The sequence below is a fragment of the Azolla caroliniana genome, unplaced genomic scaffold (genome assembly GCF_043228905.1).
Source record: "Azolla caroliniana isolate FFs.n. ecotype wild unplaced genomic scaffold, voAzoCaro1.0.p SCAF_12, whole genome shotgun sequence".
Classification (NCBI taxonomy): Eukaryota; Viridiplantae; Streptophyta; class Polypodiopsida; order Salviniales; family Salviniaceae; genus Azolla; species Azolla caroliniana.
The window spans coordinates 2,025,450-2,043,505 of NW_028230447.1; the positions used below are offsets into that span (position 1 = coordinate 2,025,450).

Genomic DNA, 18,056 nt, shown 5'->3' on the forward strand with positions numbered 1-18,056 from the left:
TTTTTTGCTTTTGTTTTCAAAAGCAGACAGTTAGTTATATATCAATTGTATGTAAAAGAACCCAATTACCAAAAGCAGAGATTTATATCAAATTTCAATTGTATGTAGAAAAAACCCAATTACAAAACCTGAATATTATGTATGTATGTATCTGTATGTATCTGTATGTATCTATATGTATGTATGTATCTGTATGTATCTGTATGTATGTATCTGTATGTATGCATTTCATGAGGAAATGATATTGCACATGCAGCTCCACCATCCAAACATTTTCACATGAGAAATGACTCTCCCTTTCAGCTTCACCTGAATAAATCCATGATTTGGGTGAAAAACGTAACCATTATTATTAGGGAAAAGTACCAGGATACCCTTGGAAGTTCGTCTATTTACCAAAATGCCCCGGGAAGTTCCAAATTTACCAAACTACCCCTATGTCCAAAAAATTACACTTTATAAAGTAATTATAAACTCAAATCTACAAGCCCTATTTACCAAAATACCCTTCAAACACAAATTTCTTTACTTAAAGAGATTTTTTGGGTCCTTTGTACTTACTTTGTAAAGTGTAATTTTTTGGACATAGGGGTAGTTTGGTAAATAAACGAACTTCCAAGGGTATCCTGGTACTTTTCCCTTATTATTATTATGCATCTTCAAATTCCAACGGCCTTTGAGATTTAGTAATCCAACCACATTCCACACTTTGAAGGGGTTCAGGGCTTTAAACCCTTCTCTCTCTCTCTCTCTCTCTCTCTCTCTTTTTGCTTTTGTTTTCAAAAGCAGACAGTTAGTTATATATCAATTGTATGTAAAAGAACCCAATTACCAAAAGCAGATATTTATATAAATTGTAGGTAGAGAAAACCCAATTACAAAACCTGAATATTATGTATGTATGTATGTATGTATGTATGTATGTATTTGTATGTATGTATGTATATATGTATGTATGTATGTATGTATCAGTATGTATGCATTTCATGAGGAAATGATCTACAAATGTAGCTCCAACATTTTCACATGAGAAATGACTCTCCCTTTCACCTTCTCCTGAATAAATCCATGATTTGGGTGAAAAACGTAACCATTATTATTATTATGGATCTTCGAATTTGAACAACCTTTGAGATTTAGTAATCCAACCACATTCCACACTTCTATAGCCTCCGATTAGAACTAACGATTAAACTGAGGAGTCGACTTCTCTTTTCCATGCCAATGCAACGATTGGGAAGAAAATGATCAATGAATTGCAAAGCTCTCGATTAGTTGATGATGCCCACCCAAAAAAAACAGATAAGGCATATTGTCAATACCTAACCAATTGTTGAGCACATATAGATGTTGAATCTTCAAACGAATGCATCCATTGCGCAATGGTTACCTTATTGTAGTGGTAAGTTGTTACACTACAACCACTATGTTTTATGTTTGAAACCCAATTTGGCTTTCAGTTTTAACCCCCACATTCCACAGTGGAATCTAGTGAGATTTGGCCTTAGAAGACGTTAATATATCTTTCTTTCTTCTTTCTTCTTCTCTCTCTCTCTCTCTCTCTCTCTCTCTCTCTCTCTCTCTCTCTCTCTCTCACATTTAATTAGCTTACCCTAGTTGTAAGTTGCAAGACTACTTGTACTACATCTTGGGGTCGAAACCCAATTTTCTCACCTCTTTATTACTCCATACATCTCTCTCTCTCTCTCTCTCTCTCTCTCTCTCTCTCTCTCTCTCTCTCTCTCTCTCTCTCTCTCTCTTATCGTGATTATCTTACCTTAGTGGTTGAACCCATATATATCCTCTTAAATTTCTAGATGTCATTGCGAAATGTAGGGGTTGAACCCATGGGCCATGACCTCTTCGCTTCAATTATTATTATTTGGTCAATCCTAGCCCTACCTCCCTTGTCCCTTTCTTTGTCAACCTTAGCTCAATCGTACTTGTCCTTTTCTTTATCAATCTTTGGTTTGCCTCACTTTTCCTTTCTCATTAATCTTGGTTTGACTTCACTTTTCCCTTTCTATGGTGATCTTAAATCAAATTCACATGTCATTTCTCTATTGATTTCAAATAGTTTTTCATGTTGCAAGTCATCTACCTTCTTCATTACTTTCTTCATTCTATCATATTGGGGGCATTACCTTCACTCTCCACTCGAGGCAAATTGAATAGTGTTGCTATTTTGTAGTTCTTAATGATTTCAATTGACTTTGCGTATTATTCTTTGTCAATTTGGAATGGGCTTCCTCATGTGTTCTTTACTATCGTGGAATCAACCACAACTATCCTTTGTTCTCTAATACAAAGATGATGGTAAAACATAACACTATTGGTGCAAGCTAGTGTTTGAGTATACATGCCAACATATGGTTCACGATCCTTACATGCATGTGGGGTGTCCCCATGTATAGGTGGCTATGCATTCATGTGACAAGTTATATACTAGATGGATTGGTCATAAGTTATTGTCATGGTCACCTTTCATATATGTTATCATAGCCATGTATGTAGTCCATATGTAGCCTTTTAAGTAGGAATATGCTCAATCATTCAATGGCGATATGAGACCAACTTCAACTATTCAATTTATCAATGAACAATAAAATGACTTTGAGCTTATGTCTATCGTATTTACTTTAGAGGCTTTTTTATTGTATCATAGTTTATCACAAAATGTATGATTGAGTAAATTATGTTTCTTTTGTTAGTATAGTTTGATTACAACAGACACCATCCAAATGTGGTGATAGATGATGCATGCATTTCTATTGGAGTAACTTTACAAAGTAGTGTATTGATCACCATGTTTAACTGCCATTGCTTATACCCTCTTCTTTGATTGTACTGTTTGTTAGGGTTTGCGCAAAGCCAATCAATTCATGCAATAGTTTTTGTTGAACCTTTATATCTCAATAACGAGAAGGATAACACAAAGAATTTGTACACACATAATATAAATTTAATTATCACAATGATAAGAGGGTAGTAGTCGCGGTCTCATCGGTCCACTAGACTCACCCTCACCGGAAGCTCCAAGTCAACCCCATCGATCTCCCATTTCCTATTTTGTTTGTGTTAAGCCTTGTAAAAGCCACTACATTCATGGCATTATTGTGAAGTCAGCTCAACATTATGTAAAACAAAAACTCATTGTCTAATAGTGTGATTTGGGTGTTTGAACTTGGTGTTTGTTGTTAATCACGTTGTTGCGTAAGCACACATGCGTGTGGTACTCAAATAGGACCATGGGGGTCTCAAACTAGGGAGGATGCAAGGACTAGGAGGGCACAAACGTTAGGGAACTCGAAAGCTCAGAAGAGTTGAAAGCTCCGACAAGTTGAAAGCTCGAGGTGTTGAAAGGAAGTGAGCCGAAAGCTTGTTACAAACTCCTCTCGTTTCTCCTCTCACTCTTACGTAGAGGACAATGATTATCACGCGCTTGAGGTAATGTTCAGGACAAATGACAAAAGCATTGAACTCGAGATTATGATTTAAGAATTAAACAACGCATGAGACCAAAAGAAAGCCTCTTATTAGGCAAAAAGTTAGATTAATAAAGAACCCTTTATAAAAATAGGGTGTACAAACGTTTGAGCGGAAGCTTACAACGGTGGTAACTAAGAGTTAACCACTCATACAAAACAGGAAAAGCGAAGGTAGGGTAGGGTTGGCGCTTTCAATGACGATGAGTCGAGTAGCCCGTTGTTCATGACTACTCATGTCGGCTATGATGTTTCAATTCAGAGTAGTGTTATCAGTCACTCCGTCCTCCCTTGGAAAACCCTCCTTTGATGTCACCATGTAACGAGCTTGGTGATGTCAGAGACCACGACGATCACCTAAGAAGAAGAAGAAGAGATTGAGAAGGAGAAGTGAAGGAACGATGTACCTTCATGCCAAGGTGTCCCAAACGTCGGAAATGGAGGGGCCTCCTTCTCGTCTAAGTTGTTGAAAACCCTAGACAAAGAAGAGACGAAAAAGAAAAGAAAACTTAGAAGCCAAAGTCACTAAAGAGAACCTCCAAACGACAAAACTCAAAGAAGACCCAAAATGTGCCATCTCCCCTATTCACATTTAATGTAATTATTCCTCTTTATGTTCGAAAAGAAAAAGGAGAATACTCCTTAAATCGTGTCGCATTGATAGAGAATCGAACTCTTCACCCTTGAACCAAGTGAATAGCTCTTTTTTAATTATTACTCGTAAATTTCATAAATACATATTTACACTGTGCGCCCCTTTTCTAAAATTCCCCTTCTTCCCACATTTCCCACCTTTTTCTTTTCTCCTTTTTTCTCCACATTCCCACCTTTGGTCACGACAAGACGCTAATCTTGTGCGTTATCTGTTAATTGTGGGATCATCATTGTCCATGTTTGCGTCGTACTCTACACTCGTCTCGTCTATGCTCAGAGTCCCTAGCAACGTTCGCCTCCTTCTCTGTGTTCAAGTTCTCGGAGCCATCGATTCCTTCTCTGTGTTTCGAGTCCCCCGAGCCTTCAACTCCTTCTTTGTGTTCGAGACCCTTGAGCCTTCGACTCTTTCTGAGTGCTTCGAAGAGGAAGAAAATAGAAGGATCATTCATGAATCATGAGAACCGAAGGGTAGAGGGCTACATTTGTAATTTCCAGAAAGTAGACGACCAATATCAATAAATATAAATTTATTATTATTATTATTATTATTATTATTATTATTATTATTATTATTATTATTTCTTTGCGTCTCTTCTGAAGCAGAGAGCCAGCGATGGCGAGCTAGAGAAAACAGAGACACAGACAGATCGTGGGAGAACAGAGGGAAGCAGAAATGCAGAAATGCAGAAAGGCAGGGACACAGAATTCACATGAAGAAAAAAAACTGAGCGAGAGGAACAGAGACAATGTGATAGATAGATAGATAGACAGATAGATAGATAGAGAGGATGGGAGAGAGATGCTTAGATCGATCTCTGCCTCAATCCGAAGCTTCAGCGATGGAAACGACTTGCACTCAGCTTGGAAATGCAGAAAATATTGCTATGTTCCTTCAGCTTCTTCATCCATTGCAGACCTCTGCCATCATGGATACCTTCAGCAGGCCCTCACTGCTATTTCCCTACATTCGCAGAAACAATTCATCTCTTCAGGAGACGTTTTCTTCCGTCTACTCCAGTTATGTCATCAGAAAGGCTCACCCTGTTCTATTCGAAGATGTGAGATACTCATGGCCTTCCATGGTTTGGAAAAATCAAGTTTTCTTGGGGATTACTTGGTTAGCACAATGGCTTCATGTGGAGGAATCGAGGAAGCTTCCAGATCTTTTCAGAGATTGAGATATGGATCCATTTATTCATGGTCTTCTCTGATTTCTGCTCATGTAGATCAAAATAACTTCAGTGAAGCTCTCCATATCTATGATAGAATGGTTGAAGCCGAGGTCGAACCAAACGCATATACATTTGTTAGCTTATTCAGAGCTTGTAGTGGTTCGCTTGACTTACAGGAAGGAATGAAGCTTCATGATGAGGCTCTAAGAAGGGGTTTAACTTCAGATGCTTTTATTGTGAGTGCCATTATTACAATGTATGGAAAATGCAGGCAAATTATTGAAGCGGAGAATATGTTCAGAAGCTTCTCAGAGCACGATTCAGTGGTCTGCAATGCTCTTCTCTCAGCATATATTGAGCAGTCTGATACTGAAAAGGTGCTAGAAATGTATACACATATGCAAGAGATAGCCGCTATTAATATGAGCACGCAAACATACCTTATAATGCTTCGGGCATGTTGTGCTGCAGCGGAGAAAGAAGAAGGTATGGCGTGTGATGGATACCTCATCAAATTAGTTTCCATGAGAATTGGGAGGACACTACATATTGAAGCGGAGAAGAAGGGCTTAACTTCAGACTTGTTTGTTCATAGCGCCCTTATAAGCATGTATGGGAAATGTGGGGGTACGAGGGAAGCCGAGAAAGTCTTCTCTATGGTAGCTTGTCATGATGTTGTATCAGAAAGTGCGATGCTTTCGGCGTATTTGGAACAAGGTCAAGCAGACAATGTGTTGCAGCTTTACACAGCAATGCAAAACGTTGATGAACAAATGCTTGTTGTTAGCTTACAAGCATTGTGCATTCTTGCTGAGAAGAATAAACCTGATGGAAGACCATGGAGACTAGAGTGTCTTGAGATTGGTCGTGGTCTAGATGCAGATGGAAGAAAGAAGGGGTTTTCTTCAGACATCTTTCTAGGAACTGCACTTGTCAATATGTACGGCAAGTGTGGGCGCATTGGTGAGGCCGAACATGTCTTCATTAAGTTTAATAGAAAAGATGTGGTGCTTTTTAATGCTATGCTTGCAGCATATGTAGAGCAAGGGCAAGGAGTTAGAGCCTTACAGTTGTACAGACAAATGCAAGAAGAGGGCGTGTCTCCACATCAGCGGACATTTGTAACAGCTTTGCAAGCATGCTCTTTGCTTGCTGAGATAGAAATGGAGGTTTTAATGGAAGGATCTATGAAGAAAGAGGTAGCTTTAGGTATTGTTCAGGCCTTACATAACGACGTTCGAACTAAAACCTTTGACTCTGACATCTATATATGTAATACATTTATTAATACATATGGCAAATGCTGGAGTACCACCGAAGCTGAGAACGTGTTTACTGGAATGCGTAGGGTTGACAGTATTTCATGGAATGCAATGTTTTCAGCGTATATGGAGCAAGAACAAGGTGAACGGGCTCTACAATTATACAAACAGATGTGTGAAAAGGGGGCGAAACCGGATGACACTACTCTGTCCTACCTTTTGCATGCATGTTGTGTGACAGGAAGCATGAAACTTAGTAGGTGTATTCACCACACCATCATTGTCTCTGCATATGATAAACTTCTCTCCTTGGCAAGCATGCTTATTCGCACATACACAAGTTGTGCAAACATGAGTGATGCTCAGGCAGTCTTTGATGGCCTGGATGAGCCTGATGTTGTATCATGGACCTCACTAATTTCTGGTTATGCCAAGGTGGGTGACTTTACCAGTAGTCTTTTCAAGTTCAAGCAAATGCAAGGTAGTAGCACTGCACCAAATGGAGTGACTTATCTCTCTGTTCTTTGGGCATGCAGCCATGTCAACCTTGTTGAATTGGGCATCAACTACTTTGATTCAATGCGAGATTATGGCATATGTCCGGAAATTGAGCATTATAACTGCATGATAGACCTTCTTGGACGAGCTGGAGATTTTACTCGAATTAAGGACATGTTATCCATGATGCTTGTGGAACCCGATCTCATCACATGGTTGTGTTTGCTGACGGCTTGTTTAAAACATGGGAAGGTAGAGCTTGGAAAGCATTGTTTTCATAATGCCATACAGATTCAACCTAACCATGCTGCACCATATGTTTTGATGTCGAATATTTACACAAACGCAGGGCTACTAGATTGTGCAAAGGAGGTGGATGCCTTACGGCAGAAAGAGGCTGCTTGGAAGAAGCCTGGACAGTGCTGGATAGAGATAGAAAAAGAAGTACATTTGTTTGTTGTAGGAGATCAGTCCCATGAATCGTATGACCATCTTGATCACTTGTTGCGACAGAAGAACTCAAGGCTCAGGAGAGAAGGACATGTTCCATGCACAGATTCTTATGCAGCTGAATGGTGTTGGAAAGATAAAATCTTGAGTTTTGTGTGAAGAGATGTGTTTGAGAAGAGTAAGCCAACAAATTAACGAAGGAATGAGAATTATCCTTTACAAAAGACTTGTTCTCATTATGGCCTTGATGAGTTTTGGAGGACAAACTTTTGGTTAAGAGGTTGTTTCTTGGAATAATTGAAGCTCAGGCTTTTTGTTTGTGGCAAAAGGAGGGTAGGGAAGGCCTGTTTATTTTCCAACTGACATTGTTTCTTGATTGTTGGGAAGAAACAACATTATCCTAAAACTTAAAACGGCAATGAACACTGTTAAAAGGCATAGAAGAAGAAGTGTTTAATGGAACCGATAGCACTGGTAGCTGTGGTTTCTGGCAAAAGGAGGGTAGGGAAGGCCTGTTTATTTTCCAACTGACATTGTTTCTTGATTGTTGGGAAGAAACAACATTATCCTAAAACTTAAAACGGCAATGAACACTGTTAAAAGGCATAGAAGAAGAAGTGTTTAATGGAACCGATAGCACTGGTAGCTGTGGTTTCTGGCAAAAGGAGGGTAGGGAAGGCCTGTTTATTTTCCAACTGACATTGTTTCTTGATTGTTGGGAAGAAACAACATTATCCTAAAACTTAAAACGGCAATGAACACTGTTAAAAGGCATAGAAGAAGAAGTGTTTAATGGAACCGATAGCACTGGTAGCTGTGGTTTCTGGCAAAAGGAGGGTAGGGAAGGCCTGTTTATTTTCCAACTGACATTGTTTCTTGATTGTTGGGAAGAAACAACATTATCCTAAAACTTAAAACGGCAATGAACACTGTTAAAAGGCATAGAAGAAGAAGTGTTTAATGGAACCGATAGCACTGGTAGCTGTGGTTTCTGGTGATCATATTTGCTAATTCCTTGATGTAATATATTGATTTTCTTTGTCAGCTCTCATGAGTTGTGACCATGCAAAGAAATGTTGTAGATGAATGAAATAGGAGGACTTCATCACGAGGTCTATTACCTTTTCTCGTGCAGTTAAATAATAGAAGAGTGCAATGGCTTATTGGAGATGCTAATTTTGATTTGGTACCAATAGCACACGGGCACACACTTTATATGGCTGCTCTTCACTTACAATCTCTTACATTCCAAACACCCAACACCAGCGACCACAATGTTTTGCATGTTCTTCATGGAGATCAATTCTCTGAACTCAAATGCCCACCCTGGCTGAACTTAGCAATAAAGCCATGAATCCAACATGTGATGAGCCTTATTTACGGAGCTATGACTGCATGAGAAATTTGGCTTATCCCAATCGTGACTCATTGGGGTAGTTGGATTGTGATATGATGGTATGGCCACAAATCTATTTGTGTCTAGAGGTATCAATATGAATTCCAACTTTGTATCTTATCTAATGATTCAATCATACACATGTAAGTACCCATTTATTTATAGGAGGGCCAGAACATAATGGTAGTACAAACAGAAGTATATGCTCATCTCCATATTAATTGGAGTACTACCGATTTAACATAGGCATATACATAGACAAAACAATGGTATTCCTACAAGTATATGTTAATAATAATATTGTTCAAAGAGTACGACTACTTGAACAAAGACAGACACACAAACGAAGGCTTTTTCCAAATTAAAAAGGTGTAAAGAGTGCAATCAAACATTGTGATACATGAGATGTGATGAGGGTTGTTAATCTTTGTTGCATGCATTATCTTTTATGGAATTCAACTCATATACTATGGTTTAATCTCAGTAAAATCATTCATGGAAAAGTCTACCCATGAGTCAAAATACTATTTCAAAGATACACGCACGTTTCTAGCATCTCTTGGTCAATCTCTTCCAAAGCTCAAATATTGAATCAAGATGGTGGGAACTTGAGTAATAACCAAAATTGAACATTGATTTTCATTCATTTCAATAATTCTTCAAAGAGCAAAACTGCAGCCATCTAGGCTGGTTGCTTCCTCTTGCATGAGGGTTCTCTCATTTTCTTTGGAGTTGTTTGTAAGCATTCTCCCCTAGTTTTGGATTGCAACTAAATCAAGACGAAGTGGGCATTTGAGACACATAACAGAAAATTTTATAATGTTATTTACTATTGATTCTCCTCTCTCCACTTTCTATCTTATATGTTAACTCGTAATTCATTATCGCATTTTGCAAATAAAGGATCTCAAGTGTTTTCTATCATGATTTTCGATTGATTCTCCTCTCTCCACCCTACATCTCATAAATTAACTCATATTCATCGATATACTTGGAAACAAGGGACATTGCATCACATTGTAGCTTGTTTTTGACTTCCTCATTGTATTAGTGTGGATCACAGGGCGAGAGATTTGATATGTGGCAAGTGAAGGATCGAGAAGTTTGTTGGTCACCACCATTAGAAAGGTATCGTTGTACCAATCCAGGCCAAAATGATAGAAAAACAATAAAAGAAGTCCATGGGGATGATGCAAAGACAAGGATATTTGATGTTATCATAGATCAGGGAACACGACTTCTCTCATGCATGATGAACATGGATCTTTCGTCAACGGTTGCTTCAAGACACTTGGGCCCATGGCATATGCCCAATCGTTCGTTAGGAACCCTGTGTGAAAGCGGCTGGCATGCCTCGAGACATCATCGAGAGCTCTGCGTGTCGCCATCGAGGCAGTTTCCGGAGACTTCTCTCCCGACAACGACATTGAGGCAGGAAGTTTCCGGAAACTTCTGTTTCCGAGACGACGAGAGACCCAAAGAGAGTCCGGAGCTTCTTTTTTTTGTCCCTAGACCTCTGAATATGAGAAGTTAAATGGAATGAAGTAAAAAGAAGAAGAAGAAGAAGAAGAAGAAGAAGAAGAAGAGGAAGAAGAAAGGATGGCTTCTCTGTGGTGGAGGTACCATGGAAACCTCTCCTCCTCTCTTCCTCTCTCTCTTCCTCCTTCTCCATGCCTATCTTCATCACTTCCTTTTCTACTATCCACCGCATCTGACTTCAGTGCCCCCCCAATCTGCACATTTTGCTCGCCCTTTCGATCTGCCTGTGTTGTAAGAGCTTCTTCTTCTTCTTCGTCTCCTCCTCCATCTCAGGATCACACAGAAGATGGACCATTTCTTCAAGAACTTCTCGTCCCATCTCAATGGACTTCTCCGCAGGCTGCGCTACAGGTAAAAAAGCGAATGCAAATATACTGAAAGGCTGCACCCGGCCTATGATGAAAATTGATTCAATTGAGTACAATTAATGCAGAGGAATCAATGTGATGATACATGTAGATGATGATGATGATAATGATGACTTTAGTGTGAGTTGTGAATCGTGATCCTAATAATGCTACTACATTACGCAGACATGATTAATCATGTGATGTATGATTGATTGTCTATGCTATATGATGGATATGCAGTGATATGTAACTGCATGGCTAGCTAAGGTGATGGTGTGCATTGAGGATAGCAAGATTTTTATACCACCTTGTAGCAGGTTGTAGAGATGTCAGATCATTCAGGGCCAGAAGTGGTCACCTCCTGAAGTCACCCATGTGGTTCATGACTCTGGTGTAAACATAATTTAGTGGAGTAGTGCCCATTTGTTTAGCCTGGTGGCAGAGTCTCTCAAGTTGTGCGGTGTGATTCAAGATCAACCACAACTACATACTAAAGTGCTCCCAAATGTGATCCAAGATAAACAATGTGAATTAACCACTACTACTTAGCCTCTGGTTATTGTGAAGAGTTTCAGTTTGCTACCATGTCTTCCTGAAGCCTCTTTGAACCTATTGATGCATCTGGATTTGTTAACAGATGGTATGTTTCCCAATATTGTTTTCCTCCTAATAGGCTCACCGTTCAGGCGTGTGAGAGATCTCATGTAGTTGTGTAATTCATGCTTTGTACCTGTCTTTATGTCAAAAAGCCATTTCTTTCTCAGTGAGTTGTTGGGTTTCCCAATAGAAGATATGTTTTCATCATCTCATGTTTGTGGCCAAACAGTTGCATCACAAGTTCAACCTCAGTTCATATTTCTCTTTTGATTTGCATCATAACCTCAGTTCTTGCATCTCATGTTTGCTATATGTCAGATTACATATCTTGAAATTGTGGTGTTGTGAAATGCATTATGTAATCCACCTTTCTTTCTCCTTCATAATTTCTATATACTAGGGTGGAGTGGCGTTAGTCACTGTTTGGTTCTTGCAATTACATTTGATAAACCGTACATTGGTTTCAAGTCTCCCTTCAGTTACCAGTCTCAGATTTCACATGCCACAACAGTTAATCAATGTTACTTCAGAAGTAAACTATCATATGCTTAGCATGAAGAAAGCCATTAATCTGTGATTAATTAGTTAAAAGTTTAAAATGTTTGGACTTTTATTCTCTCTCCCACTATATATATATATATATATATAGCATTGTGAATGATTATTTTTTGTGAATTGGGCAGGAATCAGAATGGTTAAAGAAAAGTCTTCATCAGTGGCTTGATGATGAATTCTGTCCTGAACCAGCTAATGATGAAATTAGTAGGCGGTGTTCCAAAGTGTACTATTATTGTCTCTTAGAGAAACAACTCGATATGGGAGAGATTCTTCTACAAATGGTTAGGGAACTAGAAACATTTTCATTTAAGAAGAGCTTCCATGGAGCCTTCACATCTGCAAATGCAGCTGTTGACATTATAACAAAGAAAATCCACAGTATGGAAGAGGGAAAATAAAGTGTATTATGATTCTTGCAAAAAAAAAAAACTTGTAAAAAATATAGTGCATCATTGGAGACGTGTCTAGACTATATATACTGGGAATAAATCTTCCCACAAAACATGATGCCTGTTTGTTGGGCATTTCAATTGTAATAACTAATTTTCTTTATTTATTGCTCTTTTGCATACCTATGTACACAATGGTTGTGCTGTAAACCATGTCAAGCACATGCTAAAATTGACAGAACCACATAGAACATCCCAATAACTCATTTAATACTCTATGCTGCTTGTTTGCTACTCTTAAATATTTATATATCAGTGACTAGTTTTGGCTTAAATTATCTTCCTAACAGTTTGGAAGATACAAGTGCTTTTCTCAGATCTTTATAATGCACATGTGTAGTGTTTCAACATACCGTGTATAGTGCACAAATGATAAAATCCTTCCATACCACTTTCTTGGTCTTTGAATGTTGGGTAAATAAACTTGCACGTATTTCAACCATGCAAAGTTTCCCACAAAAAATCATTTATCATTATTCCATGTACTGTGCTGAAAGTCATGTTGGTTAGCTTCTAGATTTTCATAAAAATTCCAAAAATGTAGCTTAATATACAAACAAGCTTAGTACTGAGGTTTGAAAATTGTAACTTAATATACAAATAAGCTTGGCACTGTGGGGATCCCTTATGAAAATTGGAATTCACAATACAGTCAAAATCACACACATTCTACCATTGCCATACTTTGCCTGAAGCATCTCGGTTCTCCTTGCATAGGTAGCTGATCATTTACAAACGAGGGTTTCTCGGGCAAAGTAGAAGCTAGAGAAAATGGTGTTATATCATCGTTTAAAATGGGCAGAGGAGCATCAAGAACATCATCTGGTATTACAGTGAGTGTTTTCTTCAACAGATCCGAACAGCTCTAGCATTGTAGATCATTATTTATATTAGCAAAACCAGAATGTACATTATTTCAATGATTCTAGAAGAATCAACACATGTTTTCACAACTCACCGTACAGTCCCGGAATGCGGCATCTAGAGCTCTCCTCCAAATTCCTGCACCTTGCTCCGCATGGAAGAGATGCAACAAAGGCTGCAATTGGAAATACAAATTGAGTGCCACCACATTTAAATCTGACCGACAAAAGCTTAGAAAGAATGCTAGACAAAAACAAATCAAACTTTGGAATATACTATCAAATACATTTGTGAAAGCATATCATGATTCAATCAATTTAGCTTTTCTACTGAATTCTCTTGAGTAATCTAAATGCACCTGGTGCTTTTCTGATAGCAAATTAGCTGCTCATTGTTACTTGCCCCATGCATAGGAGGAACTTCAAACTCAGACCTCACATATATTGGGGCACACAGTCAATTACAGGCGAACAAGATACCTTAATGGTATGACGTAGACTTGGCCTCCCTGGTCCATGCTTCCCAATAACTGAATCTGCATATTTCTCATATAATTTTAATATCTGCATAATTTTCACACGTGTTAGAATGCATATCAAGAATAAAGAAAAGATGCATGAATCAACTAAAAAAGAAATCCAACGTACATCACGCCTGCTTGTGGCAGGTGCAGGAGCCCCATATATGACAGAATCAACTCGGGCTAATAAAGACCAAGGACTGCAATTTAAAAGATTTAATGTGAAAAAGAAATATATCAAACAAAACTACAAAAGAAAACTTTCAGATCCCAAGATGTAAATTAAGGATCTGTAAATTAATGTTGGATTCCATACCAGAATATGAAGCAAATACACATGTTTATAATAGAATATTACATTAGCATTGAAAGTCTACTGACCTGCTACATGATGCGCGGCCAACCATGACACCATGAGCACCTAATTGAAGAGCAGCCTCCACCTAAGAAATTTTTTATCTCTCACTTCTCCCTCTCAAAAGAAATTATAATAATTTCAAAAAAATGTAAATAGTTCTTTCATTTTTTGCTACGTAACTCAGTTATGTTTTTATTTACGATAATTTCACTAATTAAATTTTGACCTGTTGAATTGAAATCACACCTCCATTCAATGTGAAGTTTAAATGAGGAAAATCTCGAATCAGAGCATATACATACTCGTATCTGTGAGACACAAAATTAATTTTACAAAACTACATAACCATGATGTATTAAACTAGAGTGTTAAAAAACAAGACAAAACTACAAAATGCCAATGCAGGAGCATCTTCCCCGTGAATGGAAGTCTGCATATTAATTTTGATTATCACTTACTTGAGGGGAGGGACACTTCTATTTGCAGCAGGACTGAGGCCCTTTAAGATGGCTTTCCTCGCATGAATGATGAAATGTTTGGTAGGGGATAAAGTTGAAACAGTATCCACAAATGCACCTGATAAAATCGCAGTTAGATGCAACAACAACATCAACTTATGGATCAAACATTTCACACGAATAGTAAATAGACACGTTCAGCTTAGGAGAAGTAGACAAGCAGGCTGAAAGACCAACAAATGTTTCACTTAGATGGGCTGGATGTTTCACCACAATGTATTTGCCCATTGTACATTGACAAATTTCAGCCTAACCTAATTACCCCAGATTTTACTTACTTGGCAGTATGCCCACCTCGTAGCATATACTATCAGGGTACAACTTATTCATACATTAACTCTCTGCTTCAAGGAAGCACCATGCAATATCTATATTATAACTAGCCTTTATCATCTCAACAATCTACAGACTTTATTGTCATGAGAGATTGGCCAAATGGGGGAAAGAGAAAAAGTGAAATGCCTAATAAGAGCAAGCAAAATGCAGACCCTAGGAGAAAAGATAACAAAAAGACAACTTCATGAATGAGAAAAATAAACCAGCTCTTATTAAATTTTCTATCTTGGTTATATGCATCTCATTAAGTCTATCTTGACACTGCATTCAAGATTGAAGTCACATCACACGGAAAAAAAATTCGATCAGTGAAAATCAAGCACACCAAATCTTACACATACTCACAGAGTTCATCATATGATTCAGCATCATCCACTCCAATGCGGCATTTCACACTAACAGGAACATCACAATTCTCTGCAATCGCTGCCATGGACTGGCCCACGAGCTATTGAACCATGCTTTCTGCTTAGCCCAAAAAAACCCAAAAATATCTAGAAGGAGTAGAACACCAATATGTACCTTAGGGTCAAGCATAAGCCGTGCACCAAAGCATCCATGACCAGCGACTTTCTCACTTGGGCATCCACAACTGCAAATTCCTTTGATGAATCTTCAAATAATCCAGGTTTGGAAACAAAATGAAGCATTGCTAAGTCCAAAACTTTAACATACTTCAAATTTATCTCATCATAACCATATGGACTGGCTAGTCGAGTAGCATTTGCAAGTGTAGATACATCACTTCCTCCAAGTTGTAGAACAATCGGATGTTGCATGTCAGAAAATTCCAAAAATCTATCCTGGAAACAAATACAACTAATCAGCTGTCAGGAGTTATTTTCAGAAATCCTACAAAGAGTGATCTTAGTAGTTAGAAAGGATCATGAACCCAATTTTACCAAAAGAAAATTAACCTTCATCTAAATTTGCAGAAATTATTTACAAACAAACATATGAATATTTGAATGTTGAAATCATTCATTGACACTTCAAAAAATTCAAGGTACTTCTATCTTCACTTTCAATTTTTAGAAGGGAATTCCATATACTGCAAGTGTAAGTTACCATAAACTTTGGTTTCTTCCAAACGCTGGATAGCAAATGTACTTCTTCTACCTTTACTTTCAAGTTTCAGAAGTGAATTCCAAATTTTACAAAGTTACCATACACTTTGGTTTCCTGCAAACATATTGAATAGCAAATGTACTTCTACCTTCACTTTCAATTTTTAGATCTGAAATCCAAATATTGCAAGTGTAAGTCACCATAAACTTTGTTTCCTTCAAACGCTGGATAGCAAATTTACGTCTACCTTCACTTTCAAATTTCAGAAGTGAATTCCAAATATTTCAAGTGTAAGTTGCCATATCCTTTGGTTTCCTCCAAACATTGGATAAAAAATGTACCATTTCTTCATGATTCATGAAAGGACCCATCGCTCAGCATCCCAGGTATTTAAGTTAATCGATGGCAATACAGACATTGCCGCATAAATATCCAAGTTATAAGCCATTTAATAATTTTGTGACAGGAGAAGCAAAAGAGCATGAGATCATTTTCTCTTTATGTACAGCTGTATCACCTGTACTATCTCAGGTGTTAGAACATAGTGCCTTAAACTCCTTGTGGCTGCCAGATGACAATGCAGTAGGACAGAGTAGGCAGGTAACTAGAACTGGACAATGCCATCTCAGGAGAGCATGAAGAGAGTAGAAATGATCAAGATTCATTGAAGGGGAGGTTACCCCTTAACACAATTGATCAATCAATATTTAACTTAGTAACTAAAATAAAATAAAGAAGGAGAGACTACCCCCTTAACAAAATTGATACATCAATATTTATGTTAGTAACTAAAAGAAGAACAAAAAAGAGTACAAGATTTTCTCTTGATGCACATAAGTATCCACACGTTATAAAGCTATATATTTCACCCTTCATGGAGGAGAATTAGAGAAACAAAAGGAGTACCAGATTTTTCTCTTGATGTACTATTGTATCAGCCACCACCATCTCAGTGTAGAGCCATGTGTGGCGTGAGAGCAGCCGTGCAAGAGTCCGGAAGTGATTATCTGTATAATCCATCATAGGTGCAACACTGCACTGTGGAATCAATTAGAAAAGATATCACAAACGAAGCAGAATCTCTTATAAAACTCTCCATTGAAAATTCAAAAGAAACAAACAATGCTCAGCTATAAACTCTTGTAGACGCTGACAGACAATGCTAGAACCTTTTTGCCGATTTCAATTGGCAAATTGTTCGGCGGAAACTCTTGTAGATCGCAAAAAGAATCAGATGTTCTACTAGAATCTCTAACGATTGGCAAAGAAAAACAGAATTTCTGCTGAAATAAATCTAAAAACAAACTTGTGTATTTCTAAACCATATTATCTGCTAGAAACTCTTGTGAGCGGCAAAAGAAGCAAGATTTCTGCTAATATCTCTGCTAGATAGAAAGAAGAAAAAATGCATTGCTAAAAGAAGCTATTGATAAGAGAGATTGTTCTAGGACGCCAAAAGAAACCTAAATGGAAGAATACCTGAACAGCGGAGGCAAGTACTGAGAATTCCTCTGATGCGGTGGGGCAAGGGAACAAAGGGAACGGAAAAGATAAGGGCTCCTTCTTCTGCGGAATGCAGAGCAGAAGGAGGGGTAATCCCATAAACAGGAAGGGGAAGAGGAGGAGGAGGAGGAGGTAACAGAGAGATGCAAGGTTCGTGGTCGGCACAGAGGGACCATCGCCATAGCCGAAAACACTGAAGCTCCTCCTGCCATGCCTGCCATGCCTGCCTGCTGTGTTTTCTTTCTTCCTTTCGAAACAATATATATGTATATCATATATGTATGCATAGAATGAACCATACGTATCATACGTGCATTCTCATTCGCGAATGTTTCATGCAAACGTGTATGGTAAATCATCTCCAAGTTGGATTGGATTGACTATGGTCTATAAATTTATATATGTATAGATATGTATGTATGTTTTGATGATGATGGTCTGGAAGCGTATATACTTTTGTAATTTTGGAAAACGTAGGG

General features: G+C 38.1%; 3 protein-coding genes across 5 annotated transcripts; 2 read left to right on the plus strand and 1 right to left on the minus strand.

The window, feature by feature from the left end:
- Nucleotides 1-4,746: 4,746 nt before the first annotated feature.
- LOC147856786 (pentatricopeptide repeat-containing protein At5g27110-like) lies at nucleotides 4,747-7,967 on the plus strand. The gene has a single exon (XM_087328694.1). It carries the CDS (start codon nucleotides 4,939-4,941, stop codon nucleotides 7,678-7,680), a length of 2,742 nt encoding a protein of 913 aa, XP_087184820.1. The 5' UTR covers nucleotides 4,747-4,938; the 3' UTR covers nucleotides 7,681-7,967.
- Nucleotides 7,968-10,470: 2,503 nt separating this feature from the next.
- Nucleotides 10,471-12,530, plus strand: LOC147856787 (plant/protein). Its single transcript, XM_087328505.1, has 2 exons — nucleotides 10,471-10,807; nucleotides 12,087-12,530. The coding sequence occupies exons 1-2, from the start codon at nucleotides 10,517-10,519 to the stop codon at nucleotides 12,357-12,359; spliced, it is 564 nt and encodes a 187-aa protein (XP_087184631.1). The 5' UTR covers nucleotides 10,471-10,516; the 3' UTR covers nucleotides 12,360-12,530.
- A 366-nt stretch (nucleotides 12,531-12,896) lies between these two features.
- LOC147856788 (uncharacterized) lies at nucleotides 12,897-17,790 on the minus strand. 3 transcript variants are annotated; one of them, XM_087328502.1, is made up of 12 exons: nucleotides 17,554-17,790; nucleotides 16,981-17,107; nucleotides 15,682-15,809; nucleotides 15,529-15,598; nucleotides 15,352-15,454; nucleotides 14,611-14,728; nucleotides 14,379-14,460; nucleotides 14,176-14,237; nucleotides 13,922-13,994; nucleotides 13,754-13,837; nucleotides 13,369-13,449; nucleotides 12,897-13,275 (listed from the first exon to the last, which is right to left on the minus strand). In XM_087328502.1, the coding sequence occupies exons 1-12, from the start codon at nucleotides 17,787-17,789 to the stop codon at nucleotides 13,069-13,071; spliced, it is 1,371 nt and encodes a 456-aa protein (XP_087184628.1). In that variant the 5' UTR covers nucleotide 17,790; the 3' UTR covers nucleotides 12,897-13,068. The 3 variants fall into 3 exon arrangements, with proteins under 3 accessions (XP_087184628.1, XP_087184629.1, XP_087184630.1); XM_087328503.1 differs by having other exon boundaries at nucleotides 16,981-17,112; nucleotides 17,554-17,757; XM_087328504.1 differs by lacking the exon at nucleotides 17,554-17,790 and having other exon boundaries at nucleotides 15,682-15,804; nucleotides 16,981-17,113.
- Nucleotides 17,791-18,056: the final 266 nt, after the last annotated feature.